General features: G+C 41.1%; 1 protein-coding gene across 10 annotated transcripts in view; it reads right to left on the bottom strand.

The window, feature by feature from the left end:
• The window catches only part of FBXO34 (F-box protein 34), a 90,350-nt gene continuing 64,748 nt past the window's right edge, over positions 476 to 26,077 (bottom strand). For 7 of the 10 annotated variants that reach the window (XM_021067659.1, XM_021067261.1, XM_021067308.1 and 4 more), the window contains one exon: positions 476 to 3,699. In XM_021067659.1, the coding sequence (XP_020923318.1) occupies positions 1,560 to 3,689 (2,130 nt within the window). In that variant the 5' untranslated portion in view covers positions 3,690 to 3,699 and the 3' untranslated portion in view covers positions 476 to 1,559. 10 annotated transcript variants of the gene reach the window in all.

The following is a 26,077-nucleotide window of genomic DNA, read 5'->3' as shown; positions in this document are numbered from 1 at the left end:
CTTCCCCATCAGCCCCACCCATGGAACACTTACCACTGATTCTCTACAGCCCAGAGCTGATGCTGAGGCCAGGCGTTTTGGGTGGGTACTCAGTCTCAAAACAACCTGGCTCGTTGGTCCTCCATGGCAGCTTTTTGGGGCCTGATACCTTCCAGCCCCGTTAAGCATTACAAGACCACAGGGCTAAACATATCCTCAATGCCTTCTGAACAGTTAACTCACTGTGCCTAGATCATACCCTGATCATACCAACAGGAAATGCTGTGGGCTGCTGGGAAGACCAAAACATGTTAAAGGGTTGCAAAGGGTTGTAATCTCATAATGTAAAGTGAAGATGGTCTCTTTCCAGTGGCAGCAATGAATTCTCTCCCCAACTCCAACAACTCACAAAAAATTTTGTAATTCTTAGGACTTAGTTCACAACACCCTTCTTCAATATCATCTTAAAAAGACAAAAACAAAAAAACACCAAATATGCAAACCTCAGGTCCCATTTAAGATGCATGTTTTTATTGAAGTTTAACCAGACAGAAAGAATAAAATAGACAAGAATGTTATAATCTGACTATATAATATTCTTTCGTTCTTGGTGGATCACTAAAATATAACAAAGGATTGTTTTCTATGCTAATTTTAAGGTTGTCCAGTTAAACCATTATTTGGTATCCTTTCAACAGATTACCCTCTTAACTGAACATTCATATATTATACAGAAACAAACATTCATATATTATACAGAAAACATTCATAGTTTATTTGGGAAACATTCATATTTTATACAGGATGTACAAATTTGAGACGAAACAATAAAAAAAAAAAACCCACACAACTGTAGCTGCAACACTATCCTAGCTGCATTGTGGTGATTATGTTGTTCGGTCAGCTGTCCACTATTTACAACTGCATTTTAATAGTGTTATTTACAGAGGAGCCAAAAGCACTCATCTAAAGAAAAGGCGCTCAGGTTTAATGTGCACTTTCACAGCCCTATGAAACCACAACCATTATATACACTGTAAACACCACAGGGCATGAAATCCATCTCCAACCACAAACATCAATCTCACAGATCAAGCATACAAGGTCTAAGGTAAGGTGCCTGACTTTTCCTTTGTAAGTATACTTTTCAACCAAGAGTTCTACTATTCTTTTTATAGGATACTCTTCACTTATTTCAGATATGGTGCCAGTGCTCAAAACATTCTTGGAACCCCTTTTTGGGGATCGCCTACATGGTCTGCAATGAACTTTTCTCAACATTCTTGACGGTGGCAAGTCTTCATCCTTTGAGGAAGGATTTCATTTGAAAAAACAGGCACAGTTACTCACAGCCAAGTAAATCAAACTGGGGGATACCACCATGGACCAGCAGAAAATGATGAGACCAAGTTTCTTGTACAGCTCCTAAATTGAAGAGTTTGAAGATGCCTGAGCAATGGCAGTCGTGATGGAGTAAGAAGAAATTCTCCTGGAGTGATGACTCTGAGATGCAACACTCGCTGGAATGGTGTATCTGGGTGGTATCTGCAGTTGTAAAAACCAGTCCTTTGCCTCCCACATTAGTATTCCTCTTCGGTTTCAGTCCCTTTCGCTTTCTTATGGATTGCGCGATTAAAGCTGTGGCAGGCAGGGACCCAGTGATTGTCATGAAGCCCCAGCTTACAGCCAGGGAAGCCCTTCTGAGACCGGTGGCAGCACATCCAGTATCCTGGCCCATAGGGCAATGCCTGGCAATAAGGCTTGGGGTGCCACCGGCACAGGGACACATCGCCTTTCACATACTTTTTCTTGCACTGCTTGCAAGGATCCTCTCTATAGCGTGGATCCCGGACCCAGCGAGAATCTGCTGGCCGGATATTGTAATATTCGATGATAAACTTGAAATAGCAGCAGGTACATTTAAGAGCCACCAAACTCTTTGTGGGCAGTAACCTGAAGATTTTCACCATAATGTGGTGGGGCAGAAAAGCCATGTACTGCTGAGGTTCCAGCAGCTGCTGGATTTTAAACCTTGTCTCCAGAAAGTCATGTGACACCTGCTTCTTCCAAGTGGATGCCTCCAGCACTGGTAAAGTACTTTCCATAGGAGAGGCCAGCGGGTCAAAGGCATCAGCTGAGATGGTTTTTTCCTCAGATGCACTATCATCCTCAGCATCACCTTCAAGTTGACTGGCCTTGGAAGACTCTTCTGTTGTGCTTTCATTTAACTGGGAACAGCCCAACTGGTGCTGACCAGACGGCAAGAAGAATAACATCCCTGGAAGTGGATCTTCATGGGACTGTAGACCAGAAGGCTGGTCCTTCTTGACCTCGGACACAGTGATACTAATGCATAAAGATTCTTTTCTCCTCTGATCAGGATTTTGGCTAGCAAGCGGCACAAGCTCTTCACTCATACAATCAACAGCATCTGTGGGCAATTCAATGGCTTGGGGACAGGTGCGAGGAGAAAAAGGTGACCCCACAAGTTCCTCTGTCATTTCCACATCATACTTATTGCGGCTTTTCATGGCAGTCTGCTGATCTGGCTCTAATTCTGCACTGTCCATATGGAAACTCACACCCACTGGCAATGGAGTGCCAGCCCAGGCCTGGTCCACCTTAGGAGAACAACGGTCAGCTCTTAAGGGGTCACAGACCACAGATACAGACACTGCAGGATTCACCTGAGTGTCAGGTACCTCCAAGGCACCTTTGTTTGTTTTGCTTTCCTCAGCCTGAGTGCCATTCACAAGCAACACGCGGCCCACATTGCGATGGAAGCTATTATTCCTGGATAGGCTCCCAGGCTCACGCTGGCTCTGCCGTTTCAGGCACTCAGACTCCAGCTTGGCTACCATGTCGAGGACACGGACTGGCTCGCACTGTGGTTCCCCAACCTCAGGATTTCTCCTTTCCGTGGTGGCTTCTTCACACACTCGTGGGGCAGAGAAGGGCTCGGAGGCTGGGGGCACACCTCTGGATTGCCCAGAAAGCCTCACCACAACGGGTGAGTTATTGCAGTTTTTTGCACAACTGGCTAGCAGAGCACTGGCTCTTTGCTCGAGGAAAGCAACCATCTGTATGACTGACAGAGGCCTCCCCGTATAGACACCATCCCCACTGTCACTCACACAATGCACAGAACAGTGCTCGATGCCACATGCAAAAGGCTCAGGCTGGTAGCACCTGCTGTTGACTTCCTTCATCCTTTCTAACTGTATCTTGGCTTTTTTAAGATCCCCTGATTTTTTCCTTCTTTTAGTAGCTCTCCCATCGATATCCCAGGAGCTTTTTATTTTCATAGATCCTATTCTATTGCTACACTGGTGAGCTGCAAAGAATGCAATCTTCTCCTTGGTATTTCCTGGTTTCACAACAGCCCAGATATCAAGCGGCCCTTCTCCCTCTTCACCCTGGTGGATGGTTGCAGATGGCGTGTTCTTCTTGACATTAACATTCAAGCTGCTCTCTACAGAACTCTTCCCACTCATACTGCACAGAACATTTGGAGAAAGGATTCCAAAAGGCTTTCGAGATGATGTTTTACCAAGAGAGGCTGAAGGAAAGACACTTGGTTTCATACAGCTAGCTTTGCATTTTTCATCATTTATAGCCTCTTGGTGGCTCATAGGAGTTCTCAGAGTTTCCTTGCTGGTTTCCAGAGGTCGCATTTTCTTCTGGAGTTTCCAATATGGCTTTAGGTGCATAACAGAGGCCCTACAGGAAGAAAACACATATTCAATTAAGATACTGATTTCATTTTTAGAAAAGTTGTTTTAAAACTTAACAATGAGATGGTTCTAGCAAGTAACAGAAACATTTTCTATCAGTTCACTAAATCTTTACCAATTCTCATCTCAGCTAATGTACAGATCAAGAATAACAAAAGCAAAAGCATACTTTCTAAAGTGTGCACAGGCCAGAAAATAAATGGATGCATTTCAGACTGAGTGACTAGAATGAGTTTCAGAAATGGATATTAGTTAACATTCTATACATAAAATTAGTACTTTATATATAAAGAAAACTGGGATTTCCCTGGTGTCTCAGTGGATTAAGGATCTGTGATCACTGCTGTGGCTTGGGCTGCTGCTGTGGCTCGGGCTGCTGCTGTGGCTCAGGTTCAATCCCTGGCTTAGGAACTTCTATATGCCGTGGGTGCAGCCAAAATAAATAAATAAATGTAAAGAAATTTGAAGACATTCCCTTGTGATGCAGTGGGTTAAGGATCCAGTGTTGCCACAGCTGCAGCACAGGCTACAAGTGTGGTGCAGGTTTGACCCCTGGCCCAGGAACTTCCACAGGCCAAAAAAAAAAAAAAAAAAAAAGAAGATGTAGTCGTATATAAATGGAATATCATTTGCCCATAAGAAAACAATGAAATGATGCCATCTGCAGCAACATGGATGAACTTAGAAATTATCACACCGAGTGAAATAACTCAGAGAAAGACAAATATCATATATCATTCATATATGGAATCCCATAAAAAAATGACATAAAATAATTTATTTATACAACAGAAATAAAACTCACAGATTTCAAAACCAATCTTATGGTTACCACAGATGAAACCACTGGGGGGAAGAAAAAATTGGGATGGTGGAATACTACTGTATAAAACATGATTAATGATGGGAGTTCCCATTGTGGCTCTTCAGGTTAAGAACCCAACTAGTATCCCTGATGATGTGGGTTCAATTCCTGGCCTTGATCAGCGGATTAAGGATCGGTGTTGCTGTGAGCTGTGGTGTAGGTTGCAGATGCAGATCGGATCTGCCATTGCTATGGCTGTGGTATAGGCCAGCAGCTACAGCTCTAATTCCACCCCTAGCCTGGGAACTTCCATATGCTGCAGGTTTGGTCCTAAAAAAAGAGGAAAACAAACAAACAAACAAACAAAAAACACATGATTAATGAGAACCTACTGTATAATACAGGAAAATCTATTCATTAGTTCATAATAGCCTATATGGGAAAAAAGAATGGATATATTTATATGTATAACTGATTCACTCTGCTGTACACCTGAAATTAATATTTTAAGTCAACTATACTCCAATAAAATAAAAACAAAGATATCCCTGAAATAGATCAGATCAATTTGGTTTCTGATCTTTGGCAATTATATCTTAAATCATTTCTCTTTATGCTTTGTAGCATTGTTAACAGCTTTATAGTCTATAGAATATAGAAGCTTTATATTCTATAATTTAATCTTACAAAAAGAGCCACCTAGAATTCAAGAACTAGATGATTATATATGAATAAAATAAATGAATAAAAAAGGCACATCTAGTGCCATCTCTCTGTGTCAACAATTTTCTGCTTTTCCATATCCCCTCAATCCCTCTCTAAGTAAAATGTAAGAAACTGAGATTGTTGAAAAATCCAATTAATTCTCACATAATGATCTCATTACAGACTGTCTGTGAATAAATTTAAACTTCAGCAATGTGTGTGTCATTCTGCATTGCACAATATGTTCTCTCCTTCTTCCTCCCCCACACATTATTTTAGGGTGCTATTATTGATAGAGAGGGACATGTGGAAGAAACTAATGTGATTACAGAGACTTTTGTTTGCATTTATTAACCTGTAAAGTCAGCTCAACTGACACATTACTGATAGACAAGATTTTAGCAGGATTAAAATAGGAGATAATCCCAGGGAATAGAAGTGGGGAAAGGTACAACAGGGAAGAAAAAAAGCCAATAAGGTTATTTGATGCAACCAGGATGACTGCTGGAGGGTGGGGTGATTCCGTGGGACCACCCAAGGGAAGCAAAACCTTTAGGCCCAGGCTTGGGCTCCCCCCGGGTTGAAGGATGCCCTGAGATATTAACCTTACCCCTTCCTTTGCTAGGCTTGAAGGACCTAAAATTGAAAAGTATTAGCAAGACTTAGAGAAACTACAAAAATCCGAGCTCGGGTTGAAATCAGTGGCAGACCAGAAGGATACGACACAGGGCATCAGGGGTATCTACCGCAAAAATCCATAGAGTAAAAATTCTGCATCTCTGAATTCCCATTGTGGCTCAGCAGTAATGAACCCGACTAGTATCCATGAGGATGCGGGTTCACTCCCAGGTCTTTTTCAGTGGATTAAAGGATCTGGCATTGCTGTGGCTGTGATGTAGGCTCCGATTCAACCCCCAGCCTGAGAACTTCCACATGCCAAGGGCGCAGCCCTAAAAAGACAAAAAAAAAATCTGCATCTCTAAGAGATTACACCAGATGGTGGCGCTTTCCCCAGCCCCCCACCTCACCCCCTAAAGATGGCACTGCAGGAAGCTCCAGCCAGGTTTCCATGGTTGCCAATCTCTTCTCACAACTGTATTTTAAAGGTTTACCATAATAAAGTCCTGCTTCCTTGCAATTAAATAAAACGCAGGATTACAGCACCTACCCACACAAGTATTAGTTAGAGGCTCAGAAATGTCCTTGTAAAAAATTAAGATCTCTGCACCCAATGAATCAGAATTTCAGTGCTCAGGCCAAGAATCTGTTTTTAACCTTAGATTTAATTTGGAAGGGACTTTAAAGGTCATGTGCTAGGTTTGATATAAGAGTGTCAGTGGGTCCCTGGATTTGGGCGGGATTCAGGGCTACTGAGAGGGGTAAGGTGGAACTACCCCACAAAAAGCCAAGCAGACAGTCCACACCAAGCATCTACTCCAACAGCTGGGCAAAGATAGACTCGTTTTCTTACTTGTTATTCTTTTTAAAACACAAAAAAGTTGGAGTTCCCATTGTGGCTAAGTGGGTCAAGAACCGACATAGTGTACGTGACAATATGGGTTCGATCCCTGGCTTCACTCAGTGGGTTAAGGATCTGGCAATAGCTGCAAGCTGCAGTATAGGTCGAAGATTCGGCTCAGATCCACTGTTGCCATGGCTGTGGCATAGGCTGGCAGTTGCAGCTCTGATTCGAACCCTAGCCTGGGAACTTCCATATGCCTCAGGTGCAGAGAAAGGGAGGGAGGGAGGAAAGAAAGGACAAAAAAGTCAGTGGCTATTTTACTGCCAAATTTCCTCTCCAATTTCAACTCAAAACTCAGTTCCTTTTTTTTTTGGCCTAACTCTTCATATTATTTACATATTTATTAAAGTCCTATTGAAGTATAGTTGATCCAAAACACTGTGACAACTTTCGCTGCACAACAAAGTGACCCAGACATACATACACATCCATTCCCCTTCTGAAGCCCTTCCCACATGGATTACCACAGAACATTGTGCAGAATTCCCTGCACTACATAGCCGCTCCCCACTGGCCAATCTCTCCACATATCACAATGTGCACACACCAATCCCAAACCCCTGATCCATCCCAACATGTCCCCCTTGGGAACCACAGGCCCACTTTCAAAGTCTGAGTCTGCCTCTGCACCACAAACAAGTTCACCTGCATCCTTTCTTCAGATTCCACAGAAAAGTGACATCACATGATGCCCATCTTTCCTGTCTGACCCACACCACCCAGCATGACAATCTCGAGGTCCCACGCCTAGAGTTGGATCTAGAGATGCTGCAAATGCTGCAAATGGCACCATTCTATTCTCCTTTATGACTGAACAACACTCTGCCATATATATGCACCATACCCTCTCCATCCACAGACATTCAGGTTGCCTCCATGTCCTGGCCACTGCAAATATTGCTGCAATGAACAGAGGGGCACACACATCTTTTTGAACTATGGTTGTCTCCGTTTCTTTGTGACACTGCTTCCCCAGCTCTTCTGTTCTTCAGCCTCTAAACACTGATGTACTCCTCAGAGTTCTTTCTTTCTCTAACCCATTATTACTCTTAAAACTATGAGATCACTTAGATATATAGTTTAACAACTACAGACTGATGACTCTCCCAAACTTCACATCCTATGACATGCCTAACAGACATACTCACCTGGATGTCCAAAACAATCTCAAAAATCAACATAGAAATAAAAGCAAAAATAAAGAAATAAAAGCAAAAATAAACCAATGGGACCTAATCAAACTGACAAGCTTTTGCACAGCAAAAGCAACCATTAAAAAAAAAAAAAAAAAAAAGACAGCTTATAGATTGGGAGAAAATAGTTTCAAACGATGCAACAGACAAGGGCTTAATCTCTAAAATATACAAACAGCTTATACAACTCAACAGCAAAAAAGCCAACAACCCAGCTGAAAAATGGGCAAAAGACCTGAGTAGACATTTCTCCAAAGAGATATACAGATGGCCAACAAGCACCTGAAACAATGCTCAACTTCACTGATCATTAGAGAAATGCAAATCAAAACTGCCATAAGGTACTACCTCATACCAGTCAGAATGGCCATCATTAATAAGTCCACAAATAACATGCTAGAGAGGGTGTGGAGAAAAGAGAACCCTCCTGCACTGCTGGTGAGAATGTAAATTGGTACAACCACTATGGAAAACAGTATGGAGGTACCTTAGAAAACTATATATCTAGAACTACCATATGACCCAGCAATCCCACTCTTGGGCGTATATGCAGACAAAACTTTCCTTGAAAAAGACACATGCACCCACATGTTCATTGCAGCACTATTCACAATAGCCAGGACATGGAAACAACCTAAATGTCTGTTAATGGATGAATGGATTAAAAACATGTGGTATATATATACAATGGAATACTAGCCAGCCATAAAAAAGAACAAAATAATGTCATCTGCAGCAACATGGATGGAACTAGAGACTCTCATAGTGAGTGAAGTAAGTCAAAAAGAGAAAGACAAATACCATATGATATCACTTATATCTGGAATCTAATTAATGGGACAAATGAACCTTTCCACAGAAAAGAAAATCATGGACATGAAGAACAGACTTGCGGTTACCAAGGGGGAAGGAATGGAATGGACTGGGAATTTGGGGTTAATAGATGCAAACTATTGCCTTTGGAATGGATGAGCAATGAGATCCTGCTGTGTAACACTGAGAACTATGTCTAGTCACTTATGATGGAGCATGATAATGTGGGGAAAAAAACAATGTATACGTGTGTGTAGCTGGGTCACCTTGCTGTACACTAGAAAATTGACAGAACACTGTAAACCAGCTATAATGGAAAAAATAAAAATCATAAATGAAAAAAATTTAATAAATTATTTTAAATAGGAAAAAAAAATCAACATAACTAATGACAGCACCAAGTACCTAGCCAGAAAGTTGAAATACTTGATACATCCTCCCTGACCCCAACCATCCAATCACCAAGTCACTAAAACGGCTCCCCTGTCTTGTTTATCCCTAGCACAACTGTCCCGGTTTAAGCTGCCATATCTTGAACTGTGCTACACTGTCGTTACTTACAGGAAAGCCTAACCTCTTTAACAAAGAGATGCAAGGTCAAGGAACCCACCCCAGCCAACTTATCAGCTTCATTCCTGCCTTTGCCTTACCATAATTCACACTTAGGAAACTTGTTCACAGACCATTACCACAAGACAAGGTATATGAAAACCAATCATACCACTTAAGATATAAATTTTAAGTCAGTTAGAACCATAAAACTAAACAGCCTCAAATTTTATTCATACTAACTGCCACCCATTTCTTCCCATTATCTGAAATTTACTAAATATCTAGTACAATTATGAATAAGATATAGTTACTGCCCTTAAGGAGACAGAGCCGCAGCTGTGGCAGTGCTGGACCCCTTTAATCCACAGCACAGGCCAGGGATTGAACCCGCACCTCCGCCGCGACCTGAGCAGCTGCAGTTGGGTTCTTGACCCACTGTGCCACAGTATGAACTCCCAAGATTAGTCCTGAGGGTATAGAAACAGGCCAGAAAAGCCCTGAAGGAAGACAAATTCCTATGAAGTTCAGTAGATGCTTTTAAGAAACTGAGTAGGTGAGAAATAATGAGAGTCCCAGCTAAGGTGGACCCAAGTAAATGGATTAGTAAGAAAAAACAGGCAAGATTTTAGCTACTTGATTATAAATGGAGGTTGAGAGAGAGGAGTCAAGGATGGGTCCCTCATGGCTACAGCAACTGGATGATTGATGACTGGATCCTTTTAGTGAGATGTCAACAAAGGTAGGAGAGCAGACTTGGAACAAGGAAAGAGGTAAGTTCAGTTACGAAATGCAGCATATAAGATAGAGCTGTCTAGTGAGCAGACTGACCACAAGTCTGGTCAAGACAAACAAGAGGAAAGGAACAAGACAATTGTGATAGAAATACAAGGAAAAAACTTTCTAGACCGATTACAGACAGATGTCTTTTTCCAGAATTTTTGCAATGAACATATATTGCAGACATTACTGTTATAATCAGATAAATCCACATAAAAGTAAAGAGCAATCACTTACGCACCCTACAACAAGGTCAAGAACTGTGTCCAGTTAGTGAGGAAGAGCCATGGTGACTATGCTGTGAGGAGCTGTAGTGGGTGAGTAGAGCAGAGCCAAAAATTCATGGTCAAGGAGTGAATGGAAGGTGAAAAAGTGAGCCTCAGCAACCCTTTCACAAAGTCTGACTGTAAAAGAGAAAATCCTTGCACATACTGTCACCTTAAATCCTTTCCAGGAATAAGGTGAGATATAAAAATGAGTCAAGTAAAACTTGAATGACTTTCCTCCAGCAAAGAAAAAAAAATCTTGCTTTCAAAATAATTCCAGTATTCTTTTTCAACTCCTAACTTCTGATTTTCAGCTCAAAAAAGCTGGAAAAACTCTAACCTAAACACACTTTTACATCCGAATGAAGCCACTGAAGAGAACTGAATTTTGCTTAAGGGGGAAAAAAAAGTGTCCACATAAATGCTCAAGTCTAAAGAATCATACTAATGCTAGTCTATGGAGGACTGAACTTGATCAGTGAGGAATCAAATGGCGATACGGAGTTAGACTAGGGGAAAGGATGAGATTTCTCTTAGTGCTAACAGGAAGCCTAACATCTAAGGCAATGACTGTTTTCTAACTTGCCACTCTTAGTCTACAGTATCTAAACAGGTTAGAAGATAAAGCATTTCCTGCTTCTTTCTGCTTTATTAAAGGTGTAGGAGGAGTTCCCTTTGTGGCTCAGTGGGTCAAGAACCCAACATAGACTTGATAAGGATGTGGGTTTGATCCCTGGCCTTGCTCAGTGGGTTAAGGATCTAGCAATGGCCACAAGCTACAGCAAATTTCATAGATGCACCTCAGCTCCAGTGTTGCTGTGGCTATGGCATAGGCTGGCAGCTGCAGCTCTTATTTGACCCTAGCCTGGGAACTTCCATTTGTTTCAGGTAAAGTCCTGAAGAGAAAAAAAAAAAAAAGTGCAGGAATGCTAATTCTAAAAAGGAGTAATTTATTAGCATAACAGGAGCTACTTTTTATTTACAAAAAGTTCCAGTAATAAAAATAGAATGGTCCCATGGAGTTCCTGCTGTGACTCAGCAGTAATGAACCACCTAGGATCCACTAGGATCCAAGAGGATGTAGGTTCATCCTTGGCCCCACTCAGTGGGTTAAGGATCCAGCATTGCCATGAGCTGTGGATAGGCTGGCAGCTACAGCTCCAATTTGCCCCCTAGCCTGGGAACTTCCATATGCCACAAGTGTGGCCCTAAAAAGCAAAAAAAAAAAAAAAAAAAAAAAGTACCTGAAAGACCCCTCCCATGACATCTTCACAGCAGAAAAAAGTATACAGTAAATACATTCTACAGTTTCTTTAAAAATGTAAAAGCTTCCAGAGAACATCTAATGACCACCTTCTTCTATGGACCATTAGAAAATTCAGCAACTTTAGCAAAGTAATAAATGTATGATGAAATCTTTGTTTTGTTGCAAATGAGGTGGCAGAGCTAAAATGACTTTTAAAGCCCCACAGAGAGACAATGGTAGCATTCAGAATAGAATTACATTAAGAGTCTCTTGGATCTATATTTTCCTTATTACAAATATAAATAAATAAATATCTTAGTTTCAATTATGACAAATAAAATTAAATAATTCTGACATCATCTATTCAAAAACCCTCTACAAAGAACTGTGATGAATTAAATAAGACATGTCATATCACGTAGGAAGCCAAACTAAAAGTATGTAGAAACTGCTTCTATAGCCATTAAAGTGGAAAAAATGCCAACACCAGGAGGTGTGAAAACAGACAGAGGCATAAGAAAAGACTCCCACAAACCTCAAAGCACTGACAGATGCATCCAACTCCCAGAGTGCCTTAAAAATAAAACAGAACAAACTCTAAGCCAGAAAAGACAGAATTTCTCAAACTAAGCTCCAAAATATTGGGGACTGGCTTTTTTCCAAGAGTAAGTTCAGTTTTTTTTTTTTTTTTAAGGCTTATTATCTTTTTTTATTTTTATTTATTTATTTATTTATTTTTGTCTTTCTGTCTAGGGCCACACCCGCAGCATGTGGAGGTTTCCAGGCTAGGGGTCCAATTGGAACTGTAGCCACCAGCCTACACCAGAGCCACAGCAACGCCAGATCCGAGTAGCATCTGTGACCAACACCACAGCTCACGGCAACACCGGATTGTTAACCCACTGAGCAAGGCCAGGGAACGAACCCGCAACCTCACGATTCTTAGTTGGATCCATTAACCACTGAGGCATTACGGGAACTCCAGATTTATTACCTAAAGTCATTTCATGGGAACTTTGAACTTTACCTCAGGAGGGCTGGATGGTTAGTAGTGCCCAATTTAATGGAAAAATCCTGGAGTTCCCGTCGTGGCGCAGTGGTTAACGAATCCGACTAGGAACCATGAGGTTGCGAGTTCGGTCCCTGCCCTTGCTCAGTGGCTTAACGATCTGGCATTGCCATGAGCTGTGGTGTAGGTTGCAGACGCAACTCGGATCCCGCGTTGCTGTGGCTCTGGCGTAGGCCAGTGGCTACAGCTCCGATTCGACCCCTAGCCTGGGAACCTCCATATGCCGCCAGGAGCGGCCCAAGAAATAGCAAAAAGACAAAAAAAAAAAAGAAAAATCCTTTACTGTCCATTAAAAGATATTAACAATACATAGAATAGCCTTTGGACACACAAGTATGGTGTTTAAGAACTCAAAAATCACAGCTTTCATCAAACTTAGAATTCACAATGGTATTTAATTTCAGGACATGCTTGCTTCATAGTTATCTATGATATAGATTCTGCATCATGATTAAAAACTTCCAGAAAATCAAGGTTTATGATAAGCTTGAGGCAACAATAAAGGATCTGAAAATCCAGAAAAGGTCACAAGTTAAGAAAGCTAGACACACTTTTGCTCTTCTACTGTGATCACAAGAGAAGCACCAGCTAACACAATTTAATAGCATTGTAAAATACTGAATTAATGACATTATCCAAGTTTATGTGGGACTTCTCCCCTCCTCCTTACAGTAAGAGGAAAGGGACATGTCTGAAGGAAAGAACACTTGCTCAAGCTGTTAGAAATTATTAGGTAACAGTTAGGAATAGAGACAAATTTGTTTTGTTTTGGCCACATCCAAGGCATGCAGAAATTCCTGGGCCAGAGATCAAACCCACGCCACACAGCAATCTGAGCCATAGTATTGACAATGCCAGATCCATAGCCCACTGAGCCACAAGGAAACTCTGGGATTAAAGACAAACTCAAGTATTAGATTTTGTTAAAGTTACCATGTTATGAACAGTAGTTCACAAAATTATTTCCTATTGCTCCTGTAACATAATGCAAAACACCCACAAAACTCTGACAAATTACCATTTGACTACCTAAGCTGATGAGGCATCTACAATTCAGTAGCTCCTACCAGAATGAACACCAAATCAAATGAAACCCAATCAAAGGTTTAGTTCCTCTAAAATCATTAAAATATTTTGAAATGTACACAGCGTTACCAAGAAAATTTTGCTTCCACAGATTTCCAGATATTCAGCATTTCTGTTAAAAACCCTCTGTTTATGTCAACTTAAAAAAAGCATCACATAAAAGTAAACATTTAAAATGTTTACTATGTGCCAGACATTGTTCTAAACTCACAATCGTAAAAATAAAACTTAAGAATTGGAGTTCCCATCGTGGCTCAGTGGTTAACGAATCCGACTAGGAACCATGAGGTTGTGGGTTCGATCCCTGGCCTTGCTCAGTGGATTAAGGATCTGGTGTTGCCATGAGCTGTGGTGTAGGTTGCAGACACGGGGCTTGGATCCCGCATTGCTGTGGCTGGGGTGTAGGCTGGCGGCTACAGCTCCAATTGGACCCCTAACCTGGGAACCTCCATATGCCGTGGGAGCAGCCCTAGAAAAGACAAAAAGACAAAAAGACAAAAAAAAAAAAAAAAAAAAAAAAAAAAAAAAAAAAAAACCTTAAGAATTGTATACTTTTTCTATCTCCAACTGCTGATGAAGAAACCAAAGCAAAGGGAGGTTAAGGAATGTGCCAAAGACACTGACAAAGCACATCAAGTGACCTAGATGTGCATGTGGTCAGGGGCCAAAGGCCAGGCTCTTAGCTACCACACTATGCAGTAAGGAAGGGGGCAGATGAGAAACATGTGGATGGAGTAGATACTCTTAGCAAGCTTATTCTCAATGTCATGAATAAAGACTGAGGAGTCAACTGTGAAAAGAAGCAGAATTTGGGCTATGGATTCAATTTTGGATACTTTGCATTTGATACCTTACTTAAAATTAAAATATTCATTTATCAAGTATTTAATTTCCTTTGAAATCAGGTGTTATGCTAGACCATGGGGTCCTCAGCCTAAACAAAACTGATGGAATTCCTGCCCTCATGGCAAATCTGAGAAACATACATTGATCCCTTAAACCTTGCATTCATTTACAAATCTCAAAGTTTCCAATGAATTGAACTGAGTTAGCAATAGAAACATTAGAAACATTTAAATTTTATTTTTGGCAAAGAGAAACTTCGAAAATTGAACATACGAGTTCCCTCTGTAGCACAGTGGGTTAAGGACCTGGCATTGCTGCAGCTGTGGTGGCAGCTCAGACTGGATCCCTGGTCCAGGAGCTTCCATATGTCATGGGTGTGGGGGTTTAGGAGGTGGGGACTGAATATAGTATGTCAACCTAGAACAGATGCCTGAGGACAGAAGACATTACCAGAGAATGAGACTGGGCTGGAAAGACTGTACAGAACACACTGTTCTGATGTTGACTTAAAATAACTTATTTATAGTTCCATAAAATGAGAAATGCTAGGGAACAGAAAAGACTGACATTAAAATGGGAAACTGTAAAATGATAAACCAATAAAAGAAGACCAATAAGAATAGAAATGAATATTGATATGTTCTATCTCAATTTCACAGGTCCTACCATCTCTTTCAGGCACTAGACTATGTGAGCTATACACAACATCATCATTTCCTCCAAAATGCACTGGGAGAAGAGAAACAGTTGCTTGAGATAGTTTGTATGTCACTCAACTTCTACTTCATCAGGACTGCATTAGTTTGCTAGGGCTACCATACAAAATGCCACTGATTGGGTGGCTTAAACAACAGTACAGTTACTCCTCACCATTCTGAAGACTAGGAGTCAAAGACTGGGGTATGGGTAGGTTTGGTTTTACCTGGAGCCTTTCTCCTTGGCTTGCCAATAGTCACCTTCTCACTATGTCCTCACATGGACTTTCCTCTGTGCACACATACCCCTGGTGTCTCTCTTTTGTGTTGCAATTTTCTTTCCTTCTAAGGGTACCAGTTAGATCAGATTGTGGACCACCCTATCTACCTACCCATTTTATCTTAATTTCCACTTTAAAAGCCCTCCCTCCAATGGTTATATATATACGTATAACTGATTTACTTTGATGTACACTCGAAATTAACACAATTTTGTAAGTCAATTATGTTTCAGTGAATTTTTTTTAAGTATTGTTATCATCAAAAAAACTCTCCCTCCAAATTTGGTCACATACAAGGTACTGAGGGTGGTGGTTTAGGGGTGGGAGGGGAGCACAATTCAGCCCATAACATGTGGGAAATGTAAGAACTCAAAGGTTAAAGTTTAATGTTTTAATAACACATAAGGGGGCAAAAAAGTTTTTTTAAATAAGAAGAAAGCTATTTTGGGAGTTCCCCTCGTGGCTCAGTGGTTAACAAACCCGACGAGTATCCATGAGGTTTGATCCCAGGCCTCACTCAGTGGGTTAAGGATCCAGCACTGCCGTGAGCTGTGGTGTAGGTCGCTGATGCAGCTTGGATCCCAAGTTGCTGTGGCTGTGGTGCAGGCCAGCAGTTACAGCTCCAACTGGACCCCTAGCCTGGGAGCCTCCATATGCCTTGGGTGAGGCCCTAAAAAGACAAAAGAAAGGAAGGAACGGAAGGAACGGAAGGAAGGAAGGAAGGAAGGCGGGCGGGCAGGCAAGAAAGGCTATTTTGACTTGATCTCTGTATTCAAGTCGGCTCAAGAGAACATTTCAAGTGATTCAAGAGCTCACTGCTCCAATAGTAACAGCTGGACAATCTTCTACATTTTTGCAAAATGTCTGTAAGGTGAAACTGTCATCACTCCTATTAATCACAATCTCATTTACACAGAATACAGTGGTTATTAACCCTTTTGCAGTCCCCACGCACTTTGACATTCTGATGAAAGAGTAGTATTTCTCTTCTCCCAGTGCATTTTGGGGGAAATGATGACGTTGTGTATAGCTCACATAGTCTAGTGCCAGAAAGAGATGGTAGGACCTATGAAATTGAGATAGGAAATACTTCTTCTAGGGTAAAGGGCACTTTCAGGAGATTTACAAACCACACCTCCCTGAAGTTCATTAGGGCCCACAGATTAAGGTTAAAGAGCACTGACCTCAAGGACCACTCACTAGCTAAATAAAAATTTGTCCAGAGTTCTTCTGTAGCACAGTGAGTTAAGGATCTGGCATTGTCACCGCAGCAGCTTAGGTTGCTGCTATGGCACAGGTGTGATCCCTGGCCATGGGTATGGCCAAAAAAAACAAAAAACAAAACTAAATTTGTCAAAAAATGGAACAAGGAGTTCCCATCGTGGCGCAGTGGTTAACAAATCCGACTAGGAACAATGAGGTTGCGGGTTCGATCCCTGCCCTTGCTCAGTGGGTTGACGATCCAGTGTTGTCGTGAGCTGTGGTGTAGGTTGCAGACGTGGCTCGGATCCCGCATTGCTGTGGCTCTGGCATAGGCCGGCGGCTACAGCTCCGATTCGACCCCTAGCCTGGGAACATCCCATATGCTGCAAGAGCGGCCCAAGAAATGGCAAAAAGACAAAAAAAAAAAAAAAAAAAGGGAACAAAATACTTGTAACTCAGATTGTCTTGAGGAAGATAGGATATGTGGTAACCATGTTTACATTTAGTTACTTCCTAAAAGACTGGAAATAGCTAACCATCAACCAAATACTCTCAGAATAAATTTTAATCCTACTGGCCAACACTAAAGGTGTAGAAAGGAGAGAAGAGAGAATAAACATTATTTCAGAAAATCTACACTTAGAAAACCTACTACAATTCAGCACAAAATCTTAGAATAAAAAAAGAAATAAAAATAGGTTGAAATCACTGGCGGGTCTTATTTGTTTGTTTGCTTTTTAGGGCCACACTCCCACACATGGAAGCTCCCAGGCTAGGGGTCAAATCAAATCCTAGCTACATCTGCCAGCCTATGCCACAACCACAGCTACGTGGCTTGCAAGCTGCGTTTGCAACTTACACCACAGCTCATGGCAACACCAGATCCCCAACCCAATGATGGAGGCCAGGGATTGAACCCACATCCTCGTGGATACTAGATGGATACATTCCCACTAAGCCACGACGCAAACTCCCAAGATCTTGTTTACTGAAAGAAGCTCCATACCAAACTGATAGCCAATAGAAATAACATTAAGTCATGATATTTTAAAACCTGGCTTGTATGCTGTTCTCTCTACTTAAAGGTATTGACTTTCTTCAAAAAGCAGCTGTGGACATGTTCAGACAACTGAGCAAAAGAGAAATTTATGCAGAATTAAAATCAGTTTTATTCCACTGCAGATGTACCTGAAGAAATTCAACCATATTTTAGTAGCTTTGAATAGGAAAGAAGGAGCAGTGAGCTTGAACATGGTGTGCAAACAGTAAAGGCGATCAGTAAGAAAGTAAGAGAAGAAAGAAATTGATTATTTAGTCACCTGTAGATTTACTGAAGAAAATCTGCCCTATTAACCCCGCCACAGATACCTTCATGAACTTCACTGATCTGGTCAAACTGCTAACCTTTAGATCACTCTCTAGGCCACCAGCTTCAGACACTTGCTTTAAATGAAATACAAATGGCATGACTGGCTTTGTTCCAAACAAATTCTTTCCATAAATAAAAATACTGCCACATTATAAATATTAATAGGAAAATGTGGAAGGTCATCAAAGATGCCAAGTGGGTCCTAAACCCCAGTGGATAATACTCAAATTTAAAATGCAGCAGTTACGAAAAGGGATTTACCATAAATTAGAAAACTGGACAAAATCAGATCATCTTCCAGGCCTCTCTTTAACAACTTTATGAAAGAACTGACCAATTTTGTTTGTTTGTTTGGCCATGCCCACACCATGTGGAAGTTCCTCAGTCAGGGTTTCAACTTCACCACAGCAGCAACCCAAGCCACTACAGTATCAATGCTAGATTCTTAACCCACTGTGCCACAAGAGAACTCCATGAAACTACACAATTTTGAAACCAAGGTCTTCAATTAGTAATACCAAAGTTAACTATACTAAGCAGACATATTTTAGACTTTATTGCTGATTCCAAATCAAGCCCAGAAATGATTTTTAAAAATTAAGCACATAAGCTCATTAAAAGAAACAACTTACAAAAGCAGGTAAGAGTTTAATACAGCACTTAATAATATTATCCAAGCAGGGAAGTACATACTGATTAGAGAACTTATTTACCACTAATAATTATTTTTAGCTGAGAAATAACAACTAAATATTCTGAGATAGCTCCCTAACTAGACAAACAACTTGGTTCTGAAGTTATTCTACAGTAATCAGCTATTCAATATAGCATATTGCACATCTCAACACCAAATCACGTACTATATTTCAATCACTGCTACAAAGTAAAAGAGAGAACATTAATTCAAAATAAAATACATTTCAAGCCATTAAAGGCCTCAGATAAAATTCATTTTCCTGGAGTTCCTGTGGTTCAGCAGGTTAAGAACCCAACATAGTATCCATGAGGATGCAGGTTTGATCCCTAGCCTTGCTCAGCAGGTTAAGGATCCAGTGCTGCTCATGCTACAGCACAGGTCACAGATGTAGCTTGGATCCGGTACTGCCATAGCTGTAGTGTAGGCCTACAGCTGCAGCTCAGATTTGCCCCCTGACCCAGGAACTTCCATATGCTGTAGGTGCAGCCATAAAAGGAAAATTTTTTAAATAAATAAATAAATGAAAAATTTTAAAGTTGGGTACAGCAAAAATTGTAACACTGTAAATAAACCATACTTCAATAAAACTTTTAAAAATTCGATCCTACTCTAGTCAATCTTTTTTTTATAGTTTTTTGTGGGTTTTTTTGTTTTCATTTTGTTTTGTTTTGTCTTTTGAGGGCTCCACCCACAGCATATGGAAGTTTCCAGGCCAGGTGTTGATTGGAGCTGCAGCTGCCAGGCTACATCAAAGCCACAGCAACACCAGGTGTGAGCCACATCTGTGACCTACATTACACCTTGCAGCAACACAAGATCCTTAACTCACTGAGTAAGGCCAGGGATCAAACCTGCATTGTCATGAATACTAGTAGGATTTTTTTTTTTTTTTTTTTTTTTTTTTTGCTTTTTAGGGCATAGGGAGGTTCCCAGGCTAGGGGTCCAATCGGAGCTACAGGTGCCAGCCTAAACCACAGCCACAGCAATGCAGGATCCGAGCCATGTCTAGGACCATAGCTCATGGCAACGCCAGATCCTTAACCCACCAAGCAAGGCCAAGGATTGAACCCGCAACCTCATGCTTCCTAGTTGGATTCATTTCCATTTCCACTGCGCCATGACCGGAACTCCTTTTTTTTTTTTTTGATACTAGTAGGATTCTTAACCCTCTGAGACACAACAGGAACTCCCTGGTCAATCTTTTTGAGCTAGCTTTACAGAAAACAGAGTAGACAGAGAAATATGATTAAAAACTGAAGAATACAGGAAGTTCCCATGTGGCACAGCAGGTTAAGAATCCAGCATGGCTGCAGCTGTGGCACATGTCACAACCATGGCATGGGTTCAATCCCTGGCCCAGGAACTTCCACATGCCATGGATGCAACCACAAAACCCCCAAAATCCTGAGAAATACAAAACAGCAAAATCTAGATTGAGAGGAAACTACAGAACAAAATAACACTGGTTTCCTCAAGCAAATTCCAAGATGGGATGAGGGGACAAAGCGGAGGAGGGAAAGGCAGTGGGGGAACAAGGGGAAAGAGAACAGTGGGGGAAAGAGAAGGAGAAGCCTATACATTAAGATACTTAACAAACCAATCAACCAAATATGTGGAAGTGGGTCCTGAGTATATATGTGTTTATGTATGCATTTTCAAGCCCTCATCTCTTAGATATACATCCTAAAATCTTTTTAGTTTAAGTGCTATGACGTCAGAGTTCCGTGATAGCTCAGAGGGTTACAGAGAGCCTTGGAACTTCCGCATGCCACAGGCCCAGCAAATCAATCAATCAAAGACACAATATCTTCAAAACAGTATGGGGGAGAAGTGGTTCAAATTACAGATCAAGCAAGACTGGCCATCAGATGATAAACTGTTGAAGCTGGGTAGCAGCAAAGTGGGGGGGTTTATCATTCTGTTATTTTTGTATTTTCGTTACATAAATAAATTTCCCATAATTACCGGTTTTAAAAAAAGGAAAAATAAATAAATGGAAGCATTTGGAAATAAGGGATGAAATAAGCCCAGAAATGCTCGTTACGCACACACATTTGAAACCACACACCCTCCAATTTGGAGTGAGAAAACTGGAATTCACAGGTTCCCTGGGCAGGGCAGCTCTGCAGGGCTCATTCTAAGTCCCTCCCCACTAAGCCCTGGGCTGTCAGATGTGTCACTCCTTCCTGGTTCAGACAGGGGGCACCAACCAACTTAAGTTCTTACCCTACTCCACACCCTTTACAGAAAACTGAACAGGAAATAAACCAGAAAGCAACAACAACAACAAAAAGATAAGACAAACACACAGGCAGTCGTGTAAAAAAGAACTAAAAGATAACAATGGTCAAGACCAATCAATCCATTTCTTAATTAATTTTATATTTTTATAAATAACAGACTTTCAATCCCTCATTCTGTTATATAAATGAGCAGCCTAATTAATACTTGAATCTGCCTTGTGTAAGTGCACTTAACTTTCACAACCTTAAAGGAAAGATAAATATAAATCAAACATTTAAATAAATCTATAGGAAATTTTGCTATTTAAAGTCATCTTGAGTTCCCTGGTGTCTCATTGGGTTAAGGATCTGGTATTGTCTTTGCTGTGGCTCAGGTCATTGCTGTAGAGTGGGTTCAAGCCCTAGCCTGGGAACTTCCGCATGCCAAAAGCAGGGCAAAAAAAAAAAAAAAAAAAAAAAATTAAAGGCATCTTACTGCAAATCCTTTATTTCTTTATGCTGTGCCCAAATCCTTAATCACCAGGCTACCAGAAAACTCCTTACTGCAAATCCTTTTATAATAAGTCACCCCCCCACATTCAGCTGTAGGGAAGGGGGAAATGATAGCATAAATAATGAAATTTAATAGTAGTATTAATAATCCAGCCAATGATAATTACTGAATATTCAAGCTGTACACTAAAAGGCTTGATTGTGTATGCATACGTATTCATTTTATTTTCAGGGCGATTCTGAGATACACAGAATTATTATTAATTATTCCCATTTTACAAATGTGGAAGCCACTCAAAGTGTAATGAATACTAAGTACTGGGCACCCATGGCATATGGAGATTCCCAGGCTAGGGACTGAATCAGAGGCCGGCCTACGCCACAGACACAGCAACATCACATCCGAGCCACATCTGTGACCTACACTACAGCTCAGAGCAACGACAGATCCTTTACCCTTTGAGCGAGGCCAGGGATCAAACCTGCAACCTCATGGTTACTAGTCAGATTTGTCTCTGCTGTGCCACAATGGGAACACCTGGGCTATTTTTTAAAATGTGCTTTGGAGTTCTCTTGTGGTGCAAAGGGTTAAGAATCCCACATTGTCCCTGCAGCAGCCTGGGTCACTGCTGTGGTACAGGTTCAATCCCTGGCCCAGGAACTTCCACATGCTGTAGACACAGCCAAAAAATAAAATGTGCTTTACAGTACTTTAAATGAGGTTGTGAGTGTGTCTATACACACATACATTTATGCAACAATTAATAGAAGAGCCAAATGATTTGTCCAAAAGTCACTAAATCAGCTGTACAGAAGTTCCTAATTACCAGGACAGTAAATTTATAATTCTGCTTTCTAAGCCCTCAAATTCCAGTGGTTCACTATTCTTTTAATGGAAAAATAAATCACGGAACAAAGTCACTCTAAGTTCATTTTAAGAGAAATGTTTCTCTTTGCCCAGGAAATTGTCAAAAACCCAAAGATAACTGAACATATACAGATCCAAGCTGAACAAAAAGCCAAAAGAAGGTATCGCATACCATCAATTCCTTCAGAGCAGATCCCTGTCTGATATTTCATAAATCCTCCACAGGATCAAGCACAAAACACTTTACACATAGAAGGAGCTCCATAAAAAGTAAACGCCAGAATTATCATCTCCCACATCTTCATCAACCTGGGCTCCAAGTAAAGGGAGATACATGTTAAGGACCTCCTCTGACTGAAAACACTTGCCCTTCTGGGTCACACAGATCACTAAATGGATTCACCTAACCTGCTAGGTGGGACACCCAGTTTGACAAGACAATTGCCCCCTCCACGGACCATTTCATAAGCTCAGTTCCCCAAATCCCATACTTCCTCCCATAAGAAAAACTCTGGCCTACCACATGACTTCCTTGTTTCTCTACAAAGCCTCAACATCCTCTCAATCACCTAAGGCTGATAACTTAGCACAGAGGTTCTCAATCTTTTTTGGACCTTGAAGCCTTTTCAGAAACTGAGATAAGGTCTGAGTTCTCTGCCCCAGAAAAATGCCAGAGTACACACATAAACAATTTTGGACAGAATTGGAAGAAATCACAGGGCTTCTGATGAATAACACCTGCCTTGGTTCCTCCTACTTTTTCTTCACAGTAGCCGTTTGACCTTTCTTCCCTACCTATCTACATCTTTATCACTCTTAACCCATAGAAACTTCTGAAACCCAACTGGGCCCCTCCCTGCCTAGGTCCCACTCCCACCCATCAGTGGTTACTTGTTTGAATTTCCAGTTCTGCTCCCCTGGGACACTTACCATGGTCTATCTTGTCTTCATCTCCCATGCTATTCAGTGAGCTCCTGAAAGGTTAGAGTAATCTTACTCCTTTCTATATCTCTCATAGAGCATGCAGCCCTGTGCATGGCAAGCATTTGATATGCCCAAAGGTCAAACCTAAGGACTTAAAAGAAACCAGCCAATCAGCAAGAATCTCTTAAATGGAACATTAGGAGTGTCTGACTAATCAATGCCTAGGCAGCCCAGGAAGTTGATGCAATTAAGCAACTCCACCCATCATTTCCTGATCTAGCACCCTGCTCTCTCAGAGATGGGAGGTGCATGAGGTGGAGACAAAGAGGCTCTCTGAGCCATGGTCACCTTTAATCTTGGTTACTTTTCAGCAAAGCAAAAAGTAGTTTGGCTTGAGCAGTAGCTTTTTTCCAACACTATAGTTACCTAAAACATTCCTATGAAATATCAGATTTAAAGAAAATCCTATTCACCAGCTATGCACAAACACACACTTAAACAATAAAGTTATTCAATGTAATACTGTCGCTTTAACTAGAATAAAAAACAACTTTCTTACTACTAATGACCTCTAGGACAGAACAATCTAGATAAGCAGGCATTCAGCTATGAGTTAGGCAACCTCCTTCTCATTTTCGCAGCCCCAAACCACATCCTTTAAATGCTAAAATATACAGACACTAAGTCCCAACAAGAAATATTGTAAACTCTCCCCATGATTCTTTGCTATATTAAGCACAGCTGTTGACATATAGATTTAAAAAAAAGAAAAAGCCAAACCAACATCAACGAAATTTCTGATGAACTTCTACACATTCAAACTAGAAAGGAACAGGACACCAAGAAATTCTCTAACAACGTCTATCTTCAAGGGATATAAAGATAAACTATATCCTATTATCATATTTTGGTTATTTCCGTGTAATATATATACACATACGCACTGCAATACTTCATTAATTACTTCAACAGAAAACCCTAACTTCACTGGTTCTAAATTAATTATAAAGTATGCAGACTGAACATACAGAACCCTTAGGTATTTCAATTAACAAACCAAATCACAAAGCAAAAACTGACACCCAAGATCTGATTTCAGTGCTCATATCAAACAGCAAAGCCAAACATGATTTTTTATTTTTTTTTTTTAGGGCAGTACCTGTGGCCTATGGCAGTTCCCAGGCTAGGGAGTCAAATTGGAGCTGTAGCCACTGGCCTCCATCACAGCCACAGCAACACAAGATCCGAGCCACGGCAACGCTGGATCCTTAACCCACTGAGCGAGGCCAGGGATCAAACCTGCATCCTCATGGATTCTAGTCAGATTCATTTCCACTGAGCCACAACGGAAACTCCCAGACATGATTAAGAGTCAGAAATGACATCAAACTCCCTCCCCCCAAATTTCTAGTAATAAGTCCATTACTCTCTTTCCTACTGCCCAATCTATTTTATATATGACTATTAGTATAAACAAAATAACAGTAATCCTAATTCGCAAACTGCTGGAATTTGTGATTCGTGGGTCCAACTCTTGCTTTCCATCCGCAGGGCAGGATCCTGCTCCCTAGGCAAGGTAGCTACAAACCACAGTCCACTGGAAAAAGAAAGCAAACACTTCCCCAAATATAATAGCACCTGAGCTGAAAATAATGTTTTGTATCTACAAAGCACTATCACAAACATCTCACTTGGCCCTCTTTCTGTTCCTCAGCTGATTTGCATCTTGGGACCTTTGTACCAGCTGCTCCTCCTTTCTCCCCAATCCCTGCATGCCCACCTATCCCCAAGTAGTCCTCAGATCACCACAAACTTCATGTTCCTCAGTGTGTAACTCACGGTTTGCAACCATCACGCCAAAAAGGAGATAAAAGCTCAGAAATTAAAACTTGCTCAAGATCTATAAGTATATACCTGAGATTTGATTAAAAGTACAAAAAAGGTAGGTCCACCCTCATCCAGATAGGCAACACTACTGTCGCTCTCAAACTGCTACTTTGCAGGGCATAAAGAGATTTGGCCCCTTAATTTTGGGAGTTTTTACCAAGCCTAAACCTTGGTGAATTTTTCTTCCATCTCATATCACAAGTATAAAATAATCTGGAGTTCCCGTTGTGGCACAGCAGAAACGAATCCAACTAGGAACCATGAGGTTGCAAGTTCACTCCCTGGCTTTGCTCAGTGGGTTAATTAACAAGGATCCGGCGTTGCTGTGAGCTGTGGTGTAGTGACAGATGTGCCTCAGATCTGGCATTGTGGTGGCTGTGATGTAGGCCAGAGGCTACAGCTCCAATTAGACCCCTAGCCTGGGAACCTTCACATGCCTTGGTTGTGGCCCCAAAAAGACAAAATAATAATAATAATAATTTCTAGTCTCTAATTTCAACATTCAAGCAATCGCTTCTCCTTCTATTCAAATCTCACAGTTTGAGAGCTAAGTAACTGTGGTTTTTTTTTTTTTTTTTGGTTTGTTTGTTTTTTTGTCTTTTTTGCCATTTCTTGGGCTGCTCCCTCGGCACATGGAGGTTCCCAGGCTAGGGGTCTAATCAGAGCTGTAGCTACCGGCCTACGTCACAGCCACAGCAACTCGGGATCTGAGCCACGTCTGCGCCCTGCACCACAGCTCACGGCCAACGCCGGATCATTAACCCACTGAGCAAGGCCAGGGATCAAACCCGAAACCTCATGGTTCCTAGTTGGATTCGTTAACCA

Source organism: Sus scrofa, chromosome 1 (assembly GCF_000003025.6).
Source record: "Sus scrofa isolate TJ Tabasco breed Duroc chromosome 1, Sscrofa11.1, whole genome shotgun sequence".
Taxonomy (NCBI): Eukaryota; Metazoa; Chordata; class Mammalia; order Artiodactyla; family Suidae; genus Sus; species Sus scrofa.
This window is presented reverse-complemented; position numbering and strand designations above follow the sequence as displayed.